Here is a 20616-nt window from a genome sequence, read left to right as displayed (position 1 = left end):
AAATGAAAACAGACTATTGTTGCACAGCATCTAATGAGGTACAAATCAACTGCTGGGATGACCTCTATAAACTGGATGGCTGCAATGCTTTCTTCTGTTTATTGATAATTATAACTCAAGTTCCAAAAATGTGATGCTTTACACCATTCAATGCCATAAGCATTAAATATATATATTAAAAAAGATTATTTGCTAAAAAACTTCCATGACACTTAAGAGAATTAATGGCTTTAAAGTTCTTCTTTTAGGAAAAAAGGCAATCTTGCTGTAGGCATTATGGTTATACATTAGATACATGCAATGTTTGCTTTGTGACTAATGTGGATTAGCCATTAAACAAGAATTTCATCATTTATTTTCCCCCATTTTGCTACCTCACAAGAGTGCTCTCCAGTGGCTCCCTCACAAGAAAGAAAATACAGTCTTTTGTATATCAGAGTGCATCTGCTTTTCTTTCCATATGTCATACAAATGGTGTCATTACTGCAGATGAGTGTCGCAATCCTTGAATAGCAGCATATGGCCCCTGCTGAAAGTAATGATGGTACCTGGGCATATGGAAGGAAGGGAATGTAGGCCCACTGCCTTGCATGGAGCTTGCAAGTGCTGAAGGTGTAATTGGCATGCCAAGTCGACTATAGGGAGGCAGTGTCCCCTGAATCGGATGTGGGATTGGTGTGGCGAGAGATGCTGTGCTGGTTCCCAGTGCTGTCAATGACTGTGGGTGCTGAAACCCAGAAAACCCTGAAGTGGAGGATACCCAAGAACTTAGAGACAGGTTTTCTGAAGTCGTGAAAGCTGATCCTGTGAAGCAAGCACATGAAAAGATGTACACAATATATTTCTGAAACACTCTGAATCCCTATATACATCAGTTGGTCTAGACAAGTCAACTTATACATGTATAGTATCCCTTATTTGAAAACCTAATATTCAGATAGCTCTGAAATACATAAAGTCCTTCTCTAATTTTAAATAGCAAATGATGAAACATTTTATATAAAACCAAACTAAACTGCATGAATTCATGTTGGTGACAAAACGATCCTATTGGGCTTATTTAATGTTTATATGTTTTTTACTTGACTTTAGGGTATACTCTGCAAATTAGAGAAAAAAGCCTTTATTCTAAAAAGCCCAGGTCCCAGCCATTCCACATACTACATCCAATACCTGTATGTGTCTGTTGTTAATCTAAAACCCTAAAAGACAACAATAACAGATATAGGGCTGCCGTCTTAGGTTGCTTAGATGTAATGTGCAACTCCATCTCCAAGTCCATCATTTTATAAAAGAATAAGTTACATCTGATCATGAGGTGATGTCTATGTAAAAACTGTAAAATCATTAGACTCATAGCTCACAAGACATATTGTCCACAGGAATTTTGCAGCCAGTGAAGAAATGGTCAAACATAGCTGTGCTGCAGGAGTAGTTTAGCCTGAAAACACCCTTTTCAGCATTTTAAGGCCAAAATCCAACTGTTACCCACAATTACAGGGAGATTCCATTCATGCAAATGACAGGCTGTGTTATCAGATTGCATTTGGTTGGACATGGTGCAGCAAGTTAGATAAGGGAAATTAAATTAAATTAGATTAAAGTCAGCTATCAGGGAGATCATATGGACATTATTTTTATCAATAATGTATTTTTGTTTTATTAATGTGATTCAAGCATGAAGGAAAAAGAAGGGTTATTTACAAAGACCCCAGAAAAATAAAATAAACATATTTATTTAGTTTTGGTTACCTCTGCTCTGCATTGTTTGCCCATCTTCCCCAAGGACATCCTCATCTCCATAAGTTCGGATTGGGGATCTTGCATAAGAATGTTTTTGAATGAGGCTTTCCACACTTTCTCTGTTGGAAGAAATAGTAAAACTGTACTGACTCATGACTGATAAGATTCCGAATGAAAACATAATAGTTTAATGACTGAAACTTAGTAGTTTTGTGGAGGTATGTTACACCGCTCTTAGCAGGTTAAGAAGAATTACTCATTGGTTGCTAAACCTAGACAAGATAGACTGATAACTAACTTAGAATGCTACTGAGACTCAGTAAATTAACCAATACAATTTCTGGTTTCAGGTGTTTCTATTTTTTATAGAATATTGTCTTAAGAATGTTTTCAGTATGTAAATTACATTTAATCTTTTAGAAGTGGTATACATTATTATATTTTGTAAAAATGTTAACGATAATTTGAGATTTCACAATTTAGTTTCCAATAAATCAATACTCCAAGCACTGACACCCACTGGAAATGAATAGGTTTGTTCAGAGCAAGGAAGAAATGGCACATGCAGTTGTAATACAATGTTTACATTGGTTAACACTTTCCTGACAGCAAGGGTTCACAGCAATCTATAATAAATCAACTACTTTGTGTAATAGTAAATATTCTGACGGCAGTATGCCTTTAATTGATTCAGCCAAATTTTGTTTTATTTCAGCTTCTGAAGGTTGTTTTTGTAAGTGTGTAATTTCTTCTGCTCCAATTGCCCTTTAATTTTCATTAGGAACCTTTAGATAAAGCCTATATATTCATAAAGCAAGATTTAGTTATGCCAGAAATCATCAATTTCTGTCATTGTATAATTAAAAGTTGTGTTTTGCCCCAGTTCATCTGTAGCCAAGTGCCTGTGAGTTGTTTTCAGATAGGACTGACATCAAATCAGTTACAAGAAGCAATCCAATTACTCAGTGGGATAGTGCGTTAACTGACTCCAGACTAATTGAATCAACTCGGTTTCTCTAAAGATCAATTGATCTGATTTGTTTTCCTCCCCAAAGGCAGTTTAGTGCATAGACTGTGCTAAACATTTCAAAATAAACCATCAGGGCATAGTTTTTTTACAGGGACATGTTCAAGTACACAGTTATAATTTTCTCATATTTTATCAAAATAATTCCTTAACTGTGAATGTAATACCATTCCATAAACCTGAAGATTATATAAAATGAAACAAAAATATATTTTAAATACAAAATTTGCTAATTGTATTCCATCTTATGGAAGGACAGTGAACTTTTCAATTATAAGATGACAGGTGAACTGAATCCAGGTTTCTCCAAAATATCTTGGGCCAGTGCATTTAAAAAATGACACTAAAGCAATAATGGAATTACAGTGCTTTTTATTACATAATCCCATAAGTGCTTTAATATGTAAAGCACAAATGATGTTTTTTATGTGAATTTTCAGATGAAAGGCAAAAAAATATGTTCTTACCTCTCAATATCAGTGAGTCTAGAAGAGTCTCTGAATCCTTTCGCAAAGGGGTTGCTATCAATTTTCAGTTTGGTTATCTATAAAAGTTGAAAAAAAAATGGTTTATCCATTTTGGCACAGACCAAACATACCTGACAAATGATGCAGAATACATTATTACTTTGCACATTGCATGCACCTGTGAATATGTATCAATTGTATCTGCATTAGAGTTAACAAAATGATAAATGCCAAACATAATAGTATAATAGGGGTGATATAATATATAGTGTAAATATACTCTATTTAGGAGAAGGGTTAAACAAAATAAAACTAAAAAACCATATGCTGTAACAGTATTTATATCTCCGCACTTTAATATTTGATTTTGGCCCATTCTTCCAGGCAGATTTGCTCCAACCTGGATGATGCTAGTGCATCTTTTTAAATTTTGCCACGGATTTTCACCACTAACTTTCTTTGTTGTAGGTTTGGTGTTTCTTAAGGGCAAAGACACACAGAGCTACTTGCAGCAGCTACTTGTTACAGCTACAAAAATAGACAATGTTGATAATTTACTGGTAATTGTCTCTATGTGTGTTTTAGCAAAGACAATTTTCAGTATTTTCTATGAATGGTATTTTCTGGCATTTTGTAGCCGTGACAAGTAGTTGCTACTAAGTAGCTCCATGTGTCTTCACCCTAAGGTGTGTCAAGGTGCTCATACACAGTCCAATATAAACTATCTCAGCCGCCCCAGCCCAATTCAGCATCTTGTTGGTCCAGCTATGGGGGTGTGTCTTAAGGCCTCCATGAATGCTATCTGGTCATAAATTGCACAGATATCTATCAGAGAGATTAGATAATCTAGTTGGACGAGGAGCATATGGTTAATGCATTCCAGTCTACTAAGGCCCACATTATTATCTGCATATTTAATGCAATACCTATCTATTCTACCTATGATGAAAATAGCTTTTTAAGGCTTTAAATAAATAATATAGTATAGATCTAGTCAATTTCATATTAATAGATTCATATGTTGCATCAAATCAAGAAGTGAAAAAGAGGGATTATATTTCTTATTTTTAGATTGTGTTTAAAATTGAATAAAGTATAGGAGAAAGCAAATATTGTTAAAATTCATAAAAACATTATCATTATAACACTGATATTTTCTTTATTTTAAGTTAAGAAAGAGCAGTCAAAAGTCATCTTCATACGTGTAATGGGAAGCAGAAAAAACCTAAATGGATTGTAATGCACCCATTTGACCTACAGTTCATCTCTGCAATGTTGGTTTGACTGCTTGGATTGAAACATGACCTTTAAATCTTAAATTATGAGATAGTTTGTTGAAAGTGTAATGTGTTTATCTCTTATCAAATAAAATGGGAGTAAATTGAATCAAACCCTTAGCAGCAGCATTGAAGAATTAAGGCAATGTTCTTATCAAAACAACCTATGAATAGCTGTTTTTAACTTTTAGATTTTATGTGCTAAACACCTGCTATGTTGATTTAACTGTAGAAGTAGATGCAATAATGTTAAATTAGTTTGTTGTGTTCCTTATTTTAGTCACAATTAAATTATCATCTGGCAAATTTGGTCACCTAATGTAACTTCCAAACACCAGTCCTGGCCATGGAGTGATTGTAAAGGATGGTAATGCAGCTGAAGTGACTTCCTTGGATGGTTGATGAAGGTTTTGCATTCAAACATTTAGCATTTTTCAGATCATTATTAGGTTGCTGATGAGCATATACAAGCTTGCCAGTCATTAAATACTTGCTATGTCCTTGGGGCGCATGAGAGTGTCACTAAGAAAGCAGGCAGTTTGTATGCCAGCTCATTCCTTAACGGTATCAGGTGCAAAATTGTAGTTACTTATTTTTTTTTTTGCCTTCTTCTTTCTGAAATACTGACCATATATTTAGGGGATTATTTGAATAAAGGATGATATAAAAGTGGTTGTTTACCTTTGAGTTAACTTTTAGTATAATGTAAAGAGTTTTATTCAGAGATAATTTACTTTTGTTCTTCATTTTTTATTATTTGTGGGTTTTAGAAAAAAACTAATAATAAAGAACAAATAATTCAAAAAGTATAAAAAACAAAAAATGAAGACCAATTAAAAAATTAAATAATAGGCTATTCTGTAACATACTAAAAGTTAACCAAAAGGTAACTCAACACCTTTAATGGATATATCTATTACTGTGCATGTAAACATGTTTGCAAACAGCCTTGAGATTGTGTAGCACAATGCTTTTTACATACACACATATAATCAGTTTGATGAACCACAATGTGAGATCTCTTTAGCTACCTCCAATACACTCTAAAACAATTTCTCAATAAATACCAGTCAGTATTTAATTGGCATTTTTTTTTAAACTCACCAGTTGGTTCTGATAGGCTGTAACTGCAGTAAAAACTGTTTCCTGGAATATAAATGTCCTGAACTCTTCAGATTTAAGATTCAACAATGATGCTGTGTGGTCTTTTTTCTTAATAATGTGAACTCGCGGTTGATACTTGTGCATTGAATTTAGGATAATCTGAAATAACACATTACAATGATTTTATTAGTAAGAAACCACAAAATCAAATGCCCAAGGACATCTAAATTATACATATTTAGCTTTTGCAATGTGTGTTTGTGAATATGTAAATGTATTATGGAATTTTAAATATATACATATCTTACAAGTATTATCTTAAAGTAAGAGAAATCCCCCAAAATGTTTGTAATACATTAATGGTAAAAATGGACTTCATTAGTAATACTTTACTTCATGCATATCCGGCTTTTATCCATTGCTATCTGGTGAGCATATAGAATTACAGCATAAGTGGGAGTGGTTTAACACTCTGCACAGTGGTTGCTCTGTTTATTTTAGAAAAATATTGCACTATATGTTTTTGTTTTTTATTTTTTATGAATTATATGCGCTTCCATTGTCACACCTGCATATATTTCTGAGACCCACTCAAAGGGGTTGGTTTAAGAGGGAGCTGCATTCCTTTATGAACACTTTAACAACACAGAAGATTACCTTTTCTTCCTTCAAGATCTTCCAACAAGAGCGCTGAGTGTTGGTATTGTATATACCATGTGTTTTTGATTGACTCAAAGTTAACTGATATATTACTGTTTTATTTATAACTAAAGGGGTTTTTCTTTCTAGGGCAATATGCTGGTGATGTGAATTGTGAAGTCTGGTAAAGGCAAAGTATTCTATTCAAAATGGTCAATGTAAAATAAGTGGGGCAAATATATAAACCATTTGAATAGTTTATAAATATGTCCCATAGTGTCAAAATGCAGTAATAAAAAACACCTAATGGTCTGCAACACCATACAATGATATATTTCATTAACACTTAATGTTTGCCAATGAGTAGTGACATACAAATATCTCTGGTGCTTGTAAAAGTTCTTCTGTGTCTTCCTCTCATCATATTGCACATTCAGTTATCACTGCCATTTTTTGAAGCTGCACATTCAGCTATCTCTATCATTTTTTTACACTTTCCTATCACTAGTGGTGGTAAGTGGAATAGTGGAATCCTGACGGCGCCAGCTTTGTTTTTGTATCTGCACAGTGTCTGACATAGCCTACTAGCTATGTGCCAGATATGTGTATACCTACATGTCCATGCTGATCCAGCTCATTGTTTGTCAGCTTGACTTTTTCAAAAGACACCATTTGTTTCAGAAGTTGCTCCCCAGTAAATGGAGAGTCAGGATGAACATACAGCCTGCAAGAAAACAAAAACATAATTCAATATAAGTGGATAGAAAAATAAGACTGGATTACTATAATGTTTAACAATATTTAGGCCTGAGCAATGAAAGGTTACAAGCAGCATTTCTAACTTACAACTAAATAAATTATATTGATCGGAATTAAATTTATTTGTAAAAATATTTGCTACTTATTTATACAATGTAGCAGGAGAGAGATAATTACCACACCTTGAGGAAAACAGACTTTTGCTTCATTGTTTACATGTCAGAACAATACAATAGTAAGGGATACAGACATATACTGCTTTCAAAAGCAAATAAAAATTGTTTAGAATTAAATTGTGGAGATTCCTCTTAAATATGAGGTACATGGTTCATAAACACTCCTCAGAACAAAATTTCTTAAAAGACAACCTACATTTTATCATCGGTCTAACACCAAATTAAATTCCAATGCACATTTTCAGTAAACTGTAGTCATCTACCTAGTATCAATATAAGTACTAATAGTCACATCAATAAAACTAGGCCCAAACCCCCATAGTAATATACAGTATATGTTAAAGGGATTTTAGACCCAAACAATGAACTGATATTGCTGTTACCAGGCTTTGTGTAAGTCAGAAAGTCAACAACCCTTTTGTGAAGTACATAGACAGTCAGGATTGTTGACACTCTTACTTTCAAGGAGAGCTGCTAAAAGCCGGCTAATAGCAGTCTAAACTTTTTTTTAACTGCCAATTTGTCTTAATGAAAAATAAACATAAATTGCAAAATATGTATTGAAATGATCTAAATAATAACTGCAGTTTTCTATGGATTACTGGACTAACTAAAAAAAAAAAAAAAAATACTAAATAACCCCAGTCCAGTAATCCATAGTAAACTGCAGGTATTATCCATATCATGTCGATAAATATCTGTATTGTATATAAACTAGTAAAGCTTAGCACATCAGCTGGCTTTTTAGTAGATTTCAGTGATTTCTCCTAAAGAAAAGCACAGGGGCCTGAGGGTGGCTCCCTATAAACTTGCAAAAACGGTTATGTATAAATGATTTTCTCATTATGTGCTGGTCATTCAAGCTGGGCAATTGCAGCATTTATAATGCCAAACCCATCTCCTATTATTTTACATGGGAACTACTATCTTTTGCTTTGGTTTTGCAAAACATTCACAGGTGGCAAAATATGGATTTTCAATGCAAATCCTTGCCTGCTGAAAAACTTCGCTCATCACTAGGGTGCTCTTTACCTTGTGTAGCTACTAATATTATTAATGTACCTCATATATCATTTTTTTATTTCATTTAAACTCTATTGCACAACAGAATATGTTGCCACTTCAGAAATATGCAATAGTAAATAATAATCAATGCATGACACTGAAAAAAGTTACCATATTATGACCTTATGACGTTTCATTACAAGCAGGGTAACCATCAGGAATTACTGCAATCAGTTATCAGGGCCCTTCTCATCAAGGGGGCCTCAATTATTATGCGTCACCAGGGCCCCTGGGAGGAGGGTCCTACTATAAAGTAAAATGAAGCCCCAATAATAATAGATACATGGCTACACTCTTAATTCATCTCAGCCACTACCATTATATCAAAACCCTACCTATGATCTTCCCAAACCACCCATTTTTCCACAAGCCACACCCCTTCGCATCCTTTTTATTCCTCTTCTTTAGGACCCCTGACTGCAATACTGTCTGTACCCCCAGATGGCAGCTCTGATTACCAGATCAACTATTTTTCTTTTTCCCCATACTATATCATCCACCACAAAGTGGTACCTTCACACCTAACAACACAGCTGAAAAAAAGATGCACAAGTATAATTCTCTTATTATCTTTCACACAACAAATGTAAAAGCCCTTGCTTGCCTGGGTTTCCATTCCAGTCTAAAACATCCTACTAACATAGCAAATCTGTTTGAAAAAAGACACGTTCAACCTTGGTTCAAGGTTGAACCAAGTTCAAACTTTTTGACTGTCTTACTGCAAATTAATCCAGAGGAAGGTAAAAACAATGTATCTGCTTTGAAATGAGAATTCCACAAAATCGTAGCTCTTAATATGAAAACCTCCTTTCTTCTAAGCTCAGTGCCTGCTCTTGCATCCTGAAAGTTCATTTAAACTTCCATTAATATATGGATTTAACAATAATCTGTGCAGGAAGGACACCATTTACAAAAATAAATACAGAATATAAATATATGTTAAATGCTTTGAATGTACCATTGTGGTTATGCAACTAGCAATTTCTGTACTTGTATATTATTTAATTTAAATTTGTAGTGCAGTTTTACTGTTCCAATAGAATTAGTGCACCTATTATTACTGTAATCTGTACCATTAGATTTATCCTAGTATCTGAAACAGCTTCAGTGATTATCCTAACTGCATGAGTCATATTATTGTCTTTGTAAGGGCTCTGGCACACGGGTCGCCCGCGACAAAACTCCCTGTTCGCGGGCGACTAATCTCCCCGAGTTGCCATGACCCGCCATCCCACCGGCGAACATGTAAGTCGCCGGCGGGATGGCACACGCGGCGGCGCGATTTCCCGAAATCGCCGAAAAAGACTCGCGTGTGCCAGAGCCCTAACTGTTACAGCAGCCCATTTTCAAATAAAGTAGCAGTGACAATCATATATGTACATTAGGGGGCAGATTTACTACTCAAATTTATCTCATTTTATTTTTTTTTTAAAACCACAAATAAACTTTTTTCCACAAAAGTTAGACATTTACCAAAAAATCCAGATGAAAAAGCATATGTGGGAAAAAGTTGCAGTAAAGTCACCAAAAATTTAACTTTTTTTTGACTTGTCACACTATAACTGCAAAGTAAAGAAAAGTTTTTCAGGGAAGGGACATCTACCATTGACTTCTACATGACCTCGACAGGTTTTAGGTGGATAGTTTTCGGATTTGGAATTCATGTGGAAAAAAGACGTAATAAATCTTGAAAAAGTCACAAAAAAGACGCAGGTTACTAAATGGATCCCTACATTTAAACTGACTCTAAAGCACCTTCTTTCCATGATTTCTAATAGGAAATAACCTAATAAGAACTATTATGTATTATGGCATAGATTTATTTCATTTAATGATGAATGTACATGAAAAACTAAGCATGGTATGTTGCAGCCTTGAAGGCATTTTTTGGTGTTAATTCACTTTCCCAATATTTCATACACCAGGCCTGGGAAGGAAACTAGCAACGTTTTGTTGCCCGCAGTAATGAATATTTATAGCGGGCAGAAAAATGTCCCATATACCATTAACCATATGTGTGCACGACCTTTAGCCTCCTCAAACCAAAAAATGATGTTTGTAAATCAACACCTGTATATATTTATCAAACTGCAAGTACAAAACCACAGTTCTCTTGACATCTTATCTGTTACATGTGTGCCCTATAGCTCAGTTTTAACTTAAGTAGCTGTGCCCTTGGCTGCACCTGCTTATTTATAGTAGAGAAGGCCCGAAAACCGGGCGCAGCGTAGGGGGTAGGGCCACATGACTGGGCAGACAGGGTGAGCGCCTATTGGGCAGCTCGGGGCACTGGATTAGCAGGGGTTAAAAGGGGGGAGCAGAAGGAGGCGCAAGCACTTGCGCGGGAAGGCAGGGAAGAAGTAGTTGGGCAGCAGCCATACAAATCCCCACCCACCCTCCCCATTTGCCAATTTGGTAAGGGGATGCGGGCACCCTGTGGGCTAGGGGTAGGCCCAGGAGGGAGTGTAATGCACCTAGCAAAGAAAACGAGACAGGCCACCCATGGTGGCGTACTAGTCACAGCTCTGGCGGGTCCCTTGCCAGTCTGCCGGGCATGTGGGTGTGGTTTGGACAATACTGGACCGTCGGGGCAACCCCTAAGGTGGGTACCCACGGTGATGTTTAATATGTGCAGTTAATTTCCCCCAGGGCTTGGTCCCTGGTGGATTGTTTCCGTTTAACAACTATGGTGTGGATATCACAACGCCACGCACACTCACTGAGCTAGGGGCAAGCGGCTAGTGAGCATTACTGGCATTTGGAAGGGCAGACTGGCAGAGGGCTTTACCAAGGGTTACCGATTGTTACCAATTGTTGTTACCAATTGTTGTCAATTGCTGTCAATTACTATTACCAATCGTTACAATTTTGTGCCATGTTTATTAAGGATGTTTTTTCCGTTATGTAAACAATAAAGTATTGCTACATGATTGTTGTACAAATAAAAGCTGTGGCCATATCATCCAACAGAGGTGATGTCACGCGTGTTTATTTGGTACGGTTGGAGAAAGGAGCGAGCAGTGGGTCGTGCCCTTAGTCATGTTTCTGAATAAAACAAATATTTTTTACCAGTGCAGAGTAATAGTACATTATATTTAAATGCATACTAATCCTTTTAACTACTGGTCCTTTAGTACATGGTACGTAGTAAGTGGTTACTCCTACCTGGCAGGTAAGGGAGGGTCTGCTTTTCCAGCCACCAACCATGAAGATCTGTGATATGCATATCTGTATCTTTTATTGTCAACTGGAACAATGTCCATTAAGACAATATACTTGGCATCTGCATCCACTCCAGAAAAGGAAACTCGGATTGTAGGAAACATTCTCCTAAAACACATGTTTTGTTAAATATGCTACAAGAATCAGTTAAATAGCAATTGCTCTGCACATTTAGTATAAATAAAAAAAATTATTATTTAACAATTCATTAACATCTTACTTCTTACATTTACAATGTAGAAATTTAACCACACAAGGCACTGATTGTAACTAATTACATAACGAAGCTCTATTTATAAAGATATAATTTACATGATATATATAATTTTTTTTGTAATGATTATATTACATCGTGAAGAGATAATGTGGATAAAGAATGATGGGGCTGGGACCCAATTCTATGCTTCACAGGTATAGAATGCACTATAATGTAACACACTTTTTTGCCCTAAAACTGTTTAGGTCCAAGCGTACTAAATTAATTACATATTAATCTCTTACTATGTAAGCTATAGGTATTTCTGCCTCAGCATACCACATGCACATGTAAAGTCTGCGCATCTAAAGAAAATACATATTTTGATGCAAATGTTCCTTTGAGCAGCCTTAAAGACTAAAAGTTTGGGAAATGATAAATTTCAACAGGAATGTACATAGCCTCCCACTGCACCTCTCCTTACAAAATATGCATAGGAAAGGCACATCAAACTACAGTTTTTCAGTGTTGCTGATTTACAGCACCCAGTGATTTCAGTGGTAATGCTGCTCAGGCTTCAGGGGCATTTTACAAATGCATTCTTACAATAAATTTGCATAGTTATGAATCAGTAAGTAGAGGTAATATTTTGCCAAAGTGAGTTGAAATGATAAATGGTGCATTTTTGTAATTTAAGAACTGTGTCAATTTGGCTTAAAAGTGTTTTTAAAATAATGCCTTCTTTTATGCACTAAAGCACAGGTTTATGCTAAACTTTTGCTGTCTTGCAGTGCTTGAGCTTTAGCCTTATATTTTCTCTTTACTATTAAATTCCTGCAGTTTGATAAAAAACTGTGAAAACAAATTCAGCATTTATTTATTTTCCTACTACAGCTGGGCAGTGGGCAGTGGGCAGAAAATGATACAAAAAGCAGGTACATAAATTGAGGTTCATTATACAGAACAGGATTTTATTACTTTAATAATTACTGGTGATGTAATAAGAAATATCCAAATCATTTCATTATCTGCTTTAAACACAGCAGGTACCATAAACCAGGGTTGGACTGGGCTACTAGAGTACCAAAGGATCTCCCCGTGAGCCCATCCTAGGGGAATTTCCATCAGCACATCCTTATTTCCCCCATGGGCATATAAAAAGCCTGATATCATTTATCACTATCTATATATAATTTCTGTGGGCCAAGGATGTCAGGCCCAAGGAGATCCAGCCCACCACTACCATTTACTCTTCCTCAAAACCGCATGTAGCCAAATGCAATGTGCTAAAGTGTTAGAGCATGTATCAATAGCTTTAAATTGACCATAACAAAACACTTGAAATGACCATAAAAAGACTTTCCATATAAATGGAAATTGCTGCATGTAAAACACTTTGCAATCAGTGATCTGGTGTATTTGCATTGAAATACAGAAGAAGTTATTTTTAAGTGATCACTCAGAAAGACCATGTTTAAACTCTAATTATTAAAATCAATCTGCCAGCTGATAGCATTGCCAGGAAACCACTAGAGGCGACAAAGCGCCCTATCTGCTATCAGTTATAGAGGCCTAGTTTTCAAAATTCGGATTTGTGTAATTTTGTGTTTTTTTCTACCATGACCTAATTCACTTTTTAAAAAAGCGAGAAAGTCTACCAGTTTATGAAAATTTCCAAATAAAAGCACAGATGAATGCAAATAAGTGTATAAAAACCTTACAGTTCTCATTCTTAAGAATTTTCACGTGATTAAAAATAAAAAAAGATCATGAAAACGTCTAAAACCTTGAATTTAAAATTATGAATGAATGAAAGATTTTATAGTTGGATAACTCCAAATAAATTCTACATGACCTCACCAACTTTTAAATGGCAAAGTTTTGTTTTAAGAGTTTTTCATGGTTTTTACACTTGGGGTACATAGTGGGACACTTAGGGCAGATTTATCAAAATGTGAGTTCATACACTAAAACTCACCAAAATTTAGTTCATTCCTATGAATGTTTTTATGTATTAAGCTCTAAATTCACATTTTGATAAATCTGCCCTTCAGTCTCTGGTAATAATTTGATTTTCTTACATTTTACCTGGGGCAAATATACATATTTGTACATATGCTTAGGTTAAAATCTTGTCGGTAGCTCACCTGCCAGACTTTGTGATGATCATTTCTGTCCCCAGGTCATGGAATTTGTCCCATAGCTCCTTGGTTTCTAGACTGCAAGAGATCTTTGCCATCTCTTCACTGGGGATGACTGGTGTGGTTGGGATTAAAGGCTCAGTACACAGGGATGAAGGGCTATTAGTAAACTCCCCATGGGAATCCACAATGGAAATGTCACCCAGGGGCTGACTGCAAGATGACTTCTCCACAAATTGTTCTAAAGCAATAAAAAACAGATATAATTATAGTAAAATTGAAACATAAACAAGGTACATCCAGACAAGTCAAGTCATAATAACCCTCCCACTATTAATGTACTGACAAAGCAGGTGTGTCTGTGTGTTACCTTTTAACATCCAAAAGCCTTATGCTGTCAGTGCAATGCTGTTATAATATAGCTCTAATTATTGCTGTAATGCTGTTGTTTACTAAACAGTTGGTGGGCTGCACACATAAAAAATGTAAATGTAAACTGCAATTTTATGAAATACATTTCTTTGAAATTAGGAATGAACATTTGAGGGGCTGCATAGTGCACTAGTACAGAAGGACTGAAGCTTAGAGAAAAAGTACTTATTTGTGTATTTTCTCACAAAGTTTTTGGTGCACCCCACAATCTTTTATGCGCACTAGGCTTAAGAAAAAAAATCTTAATATTTACATTAGCCAAAAACAATTGAAAAAGGAATAGTGTTCTTTAAGAAGTAGCATTTGCTTCAGCTTTTAAAACTGTTCCATGTCTAAATGAATGCACAAAAGATTATGTGGACTAGAGGAAAGGCTTTATATTGTGGTAGAAAAATGACATCAGAAATATATAATATTAATATATTATATATTAATATGTAATATTGTATATTATATATTAATATATATTAATATATAATATATTATATTATATATTAATATGTTAGGCCAGAAAAGTGCCGCAGTTTGCAGTGATGCATAGAATAATGTAATGGGAATATAAATAAAGTTCTTTACCATGCCAGATTACAATAAACTGCAAATTACGACGTTGGAGGGAAGAGAATGAAGAGAAAGGGGTCACGAAGCTCATTGTGAATAAATGTAAATTTGTATACATAGTAACAAGCAAGTCAGCTATAGTCTGAAAGTTATGACATATATTTCATAAATAAAAGAAAGAGATTTAGGGATGATACATGTAAAAAACGTCCTTATAACAGCATGATTGCAAGTGCTAAAAAAATTATTGGGTATAAAAAGAGTTTTGGTTTAAAAGAAAAAAAAACACAATATTGCTTATAAGTAAAAATACACTAAGGCCTCACCCTGGGAATTATGTTATCTTTCTGCCTTGCGTGTAAGACATAAAAGAACTATGGTCAAAAAGCCACCAGTGTTAATTAAAAAGAATGATCTAATCTACAAGGTCAATAAAAAAAAATCTCTCAACTCCATTTTAGTATAATGATATCCATTTAAAATGGCAAAATTAGGTTTGTACCTTGAGAATAGGAAGAGTTTCTTTCTGTAAGGGCAGTTAGTATATGAAATTCTTATGTTCATGATTTATAGGTGATATTCAAGAGTGGATTCAGTACCTTTTTAGCATTTATAACAAGTAGTATATAATCCACAAATCAGTCTGGTTGGCATCTTGATGTCCAACTGTGGTGCCAAATTGGCAGCTTGCCTGTTGGATTTTTGGATTGCTTCTGGACCAACTTGTAGAGTGGTTTGGAAAAGGTGAACTTGACGAATATATGTTTTTTTTAACTGAAGCTTTCAAGCCAGGACTGCTTACAAAATGTATTTTTTAATAATGATGTTAGTATACAGGTATGGAATCTATAATCTGGAATGTTTGAGACCTTGCTTGAGACCTGGGGTTTTCCAGAAGAGGTCTTCTAAAATGTGGAGATTTCTTAACACTACTAAGACTATTCAAGTGTTTTGCTACCAACATGAACTTATGCTAGAATAACTGTCATTTGGCACCAGGTGCTATTTCATTATTACAGAAAAAAAGAAACCAGTCATTGGCTTAAATAATTCAGCTTTTCTGGACAATGGGTTTATGGATAATAGTTTGAATAAATTGTAATAATAAAATAGCACCTTGTACTCATAGTTGTCAGTGAGTACAAGGTGCTTTTTTATTATTACTGAGAAAAAAAAATAATTCAGTCAAAAATAAGAATCATTGTCTTAAACAGGATTTATAGCATTTCTATATTTCTGAGCTTTCTGGATAATGGGTTTATGGATAATAGTTTGAATACATTTTTTACCAGAGTGCAAGCATTATGTTATATTTAACCATTCCAAACATAATATAGAAATATAGAAAATTGTCTGATCCCATTGTTATTCTCTAACCCTTGTTTGTTACATTTTTCAACCCCCGTTTGCTATAAATGTATATAAAGTGCTATGGAACTTGATAGCACTGTATAAATAAATGCTGATGAGGAATAACTGCACTGGCAAAAAGATGGTACTTAAATATAAATCTAGAACAGATACATTATGTCTCTTTGGTGTGAGTAAAATGCATTAAGGGTAGCTAAAGTTAATCATAAAAAATATTATAAAAAAAATAAGGAGCAGAATAGTAATTTTACTTTTCGCAGACACACATTTGGTGTTAACATCACCTAAACGTATTGTCACTTTTCAAGGTAACAATGCAGTTATTCCAACAGTTTTATACCCCAAAAATTAACAGCAGGTCAGATCCGACCTTATAATGTATTTTATAATAAGATGATGAATTCTACTTTGCAATTTTTATCAGGCCATATTTAAACTGCTAAAAACCGTGTGATATAAACACTGAAATTAAAATAACATACCTGCAGTGTATTATGGGTGATACTATTTATTGTGGGTATTGAAAGTTAAAATGTAAAACATGGGTTTAATTAAAGATAAGGCTGCTAATAACTGCTATTGCACTTACATAAATAATGCTGTGTAATAATACCTTAGGCCCTTTTTAATAAAACCATTGTTTCCTGTAAAATAACAGGGTGTTTTTGTGCTTTTGGTGTTAATATTTCTCATAAAAGAGGCTTCTAATTTTAAATTCAGTGAATAAAGCGATTATACTGCATAACAATTGGAGGTAATTTCCACCCCAAACAATATTAATGTTTTTGTGAATTGGAAATGACTGTAGCAAAGTTAGTTTACTATTAAGATCATAAAATTAGTACTTTTAGAGAAAATGGCCCATTAACCCTTAAATAACCCTTAAAAAGAGCAAATATCTGGTACTCTATGTCACACACAATCTGCCACTCTTTTGGTGAAAGAAGCCCAAAAATATGTTTTACAGAAGGTGAACTCCAGTATGGTATAACCAATATGGTATAAGATATCATGCAATTATATTATATATCATGACCTGGATGAATGAGAATCTTCATAGACAACTATATTTGTGCTTGAGATTTAAGGGCAATGGCTACCCCATTACTTGCAGGGATTAACAAAACAGGTATGGTAATATGGCTTCAGGGGGAAACAATGGGAAATGCTTCAGGAACTGTACCCTCAGGTGGGTCTGTCTTAACATTTAAATAAAAAACAAGAGTTGAGAAGAAACAGCTAGAAATAACTAAATAAATAGATTTTAGCCTGGTACAGCCAATTGTTAAATCCTATGTTGCCCCTGTAGAATATTTAACAGAAATGATATTTTTATATCTTTACATCACCTCTCTTCTCATCATTTTCAGTAGCTGCATAGAGGATTTCATTGAAATAAACCTAATAAAACTGTGTTGATAAATATGTTCATCAAGCAAAATTGAAATTCTTTCTTCTGTGGGGATTGGGGTGAATTCGCACTTCTGTCTGAAAAATATATTTTGCGGATCAGGCAGAATCGTTTGAGTAAGAAGCTCACAAATGTGAGTTTTGTGTGGAGCAGTTTTGGCTGAGCCTTCGGCTGAAGGTCGGATTGGAAACAAGTGGCAATGAAGCCCTGTTCTAAAAGATCAAGAGTTTAAACAGCATTTGGATAGAAGTTGCAAGGTAACTGTTTTAATTTAAGCCAGGAATTAAAATACAAAACAGACATATCCCTAAACTTACTATGCCTGCTGTGCATATAATGCCGAATGAATCATTTCTTAATGTCGTGCCTTATTACACACCGGTATTCACAAGGTGATCATCGCGAAAATTAAAACACTGAGCTGAACTGATGAAGATGTATTTTTAGAAAAAGTTAAATATAATTTACATCAATGTAGAAAAATGATTGTGTTATGTTTTGTGCAATGTTTAATCAGACGCTGGCGATCCTAGGCAAAACGCAAAGTACGGGAATACGCGAGTCAGATGTACCAACGCGAGTTATTAGAGATATAAAACGAATATTCATTCAGCGGAAAGACAAGGTTATAAGACTACAGCTCATTAAATTATTTGCAGCAATGTTACTAATTATGATATACAGTCGTTTTAAAGTATAATGTTACAATTCCTGCCAGTGCAATGCGAAGTCTGCTGAGAGTGTGCGCTTTGTCGCTTGGCAAACGCCTAAAGGATATGACAGATGAAACATGTTATAAACTTCATTCGTATTGGGGAGCATTGAAACAAGGGGCATTGCCTAGCGGGTCAGACAACTGTATCGCATTTTGCCTCTCATCCTCAGAGAACGGCTCAAAGTTAACAGAATTATATGGGAACTGCTGTGTCTCAGATCACACGGACAGGCAGCCTTACATTAACGTTAATGAAATGGGAAGAAAGCAAGAACTGAACAAACTAGATCGGTTTCAATTGTATGTGGCTACAGGATCATTATAATGGAAAAACTGTCAGCCAAGCTACAGGCGACTTTGTAAGAAAGTCTAATGGAAATCACCCCCCTCGTTTATAAATGTATGGTTTGTATTAGATATACTATTTTGTCAAGCAGTAGAAACATACAGTCGCAGTTACACACAAACACAGGCAACATATATCCTTTCGCTAGAACACAGTAAAAACGTTCACCCTAGTCATGCAGTAAGAAGGCTGGGTGCCTGACAGGGGCTGGATTCCCCAGCAATGAGTTAAGTGGGTGCCTTACCCAGTGGTTTGATGGTGCTCTCCTGTGTCTCTTTGTCCTTGGGTGTCCCACTTGACATTAAAGCAGCTATGGAGAAGGCGTTAGCCCTAGAGGAGAGCTGGGGTTTGGGAGAGGGTGTGTATTCCATGCTGGTAACACAGATCAGAGCAACAAGTAGGGAGAGAAGAGCAGGCAAGAAAAGCCCCGACGTACAAAGACTATTTGGGCTGAAACTGAGCAGGGAATTAGGGTGCTCCTATGGGCACATATCTGCATTATTCGTTCAAGAACGGAGATCCACTTCCATGGGCTGATGCTTTCCCTGGTTGTTAGTCACAAAATGTGGAAGAGTCTAGGTTGGAGCTCTGACAGTGGCCAGGAGATTGGCTGGAGCAGCAGACTGGCTGCCTCTGTGGGGAGTAGCTCTTTCACACTGTTCCCATTCTCAGCCTCTGCTTCCTTAATTTCATGGCCACACAGATCCTATCTCTCTCCTGGCCAATTGGAGCCCTGCAGCGTCACATCTGCCTGATACAGCTGATAAGTGTCTGGGAGGTGGCGGCTGGAGCACAGGCAATGAATGAAGGGCAGCAGGGATGGAGCAGGGCCAGATAGGATCAGCCGAGCTACTTCTTTTTCTCACTGGGCTCCGAGAGAAAAAGACTTACTAAAAAAAAGCACACGTGACATAAGAGAAGGGCGGGGCTTTTAGAGTAATCTAAGGATGCTCATCTGTAATCCATCTCGTTTGCTGATCAAATAGGGCAGGATATTTTAATAAATAAACTAGACTACACGGTAAATATGAGTTTAGTAGAAACCACTTCTTAGTCAAGATTGCAAAATAAGCACAGCTACAGTTATTATTGGTGGACAATGTATTATTTATTTCCAGAGAGCAAATGGAAGGATAAGTCTAACCAGGAAAACTAAAACCGAAGGTCAAAATATTATAAAGTATGTGCCAGTTTTAGTTGTTGCTTAAAGGATAATCATCTATTGAACTATGTCTGTAAGTAACAAACTATCTTGTTCTTTACCTACAAAGGTTGCTAAGTATCTCAGTCAATTCATTTAGGGTTACGCACGGTTTCTAATTATGATTTCCCCCACAGGACACTCATGACCTTCCTTCCCATCAGGAACAGAGCGGATGATACAAGTTCACCATGGTGCATTTAAGTTAATTGCCTGTAATATTAGTATTAGTGACTGACTACCTACTCACAGCACATACTAATTTGTTTGATCCTTCGTGTGATAACCAGTAAAGACCTAATAAGGAATTATTTGCCTATTTTCTAAATGTATAGTTTATCTTTTAAACATATAAAATTGTCTTATTATTAGTATTAGTGGTTGACTGCCCCTCACGGGAAAGGCTCATTTTCGTTAATCCTTTCTATGATAACGGATAAAGTCCTAAAGAGGTATTAACTGTCTCCTGTCCAAATGTATAGTTTAGCTTTTAAATATATGAAATGCTCTTAATGTATCTACTTTTACTTACAGCGCCAAAACAAATCAGTAAACACCCATCAACAATGTGGCGCGTCGCTTTTTAGTACCTATTGGTAGTTACGTTAAGATTATGTCCCCAAATTCTGTCTGCAGCCAGAATATAATAACATAAATTAGCTCATGTTTACCTGCATGATCATTGATATCTTGTATAAGGCAGCTCCTTGCACGGAGGCTAACTTTATCAAAAATACATTTTCCTAAAATACTAGATTTACAA

The 20616-nt window shown here is 35.5% G+C and overlaps 1 protein-coding gene across 1 annotated transcript; it reads right to left on the bottom strand.

The window, feature by feature from the left end:
* Positions 1-103: 103 nt before the first annotated feature.
* Positions 104-19457, bottom strand: tbx20 (T-box 20). The gene is made up of 8 exons (NM_001035120.1): positions 18897-19457; positions 13823-14057; positions 11423-11587; positions 6873-6981; positions 5619-5777; positions 3238-3314; positions 1753-1862; positions 104-804 (listed from the first exon to the last, which is right to left on the bottom strand). Exons 1-8 carry the CDS (start codon positions 19021-19023, stop codon positions 464-466), a joined length of 1323 nt encoding a protein of 440 aa, NP_001030292.1. The 5' UTR covers positions 19024-19457; the 3' UTR covers positions 104-463.
* Positions 19458-20616: the final 1159 nt, after the last annotated feature.

This window comes from Xenopus tropicalis, chromosome 6 (genome assembly GCF_000004195.4).
Source record: "Xenopus tropicalis strain Nigerian chromosome 6, UCB_Xtro_10.0, whole genome shotgun sequence".
Classification (NCBI taxonomy): domain Eukaryota; kingdom Metazoa; phylum Chordata; class Amphibia; order Anura; family Pipidae; genus Xenopus; species Xenopus tropicalis.
Note: the sequence above shows the minus strand (reverse complement) of the source record. Positions and strands in the feature narration are given on the sequence as shown.

Bases quoted from the DNA above. Each gene is read 5' to 3' on its own strand.
- tbx20 (NM_001035120.1), bottom strand. From the start codon at position 19,023: ATGGAATACACACCCTCTCCCAAACCCCAGCTCTCCTCTAGGGCTAAC. The intron at 14,058-18,896 runs GTAAGGCACCCA...TTATTGCTTTAG, and splicing joins GAGCACCATCAAACCACTGG to AACAATTTGTGGAGAAGTCA. The intron at 805-1,752 runs GTAACCAAAACT...CTTGCTTCACAG, and splicing joins GCAAACAATGCAGAGCAGAG to GATCAGCTTTCACGACTTCA.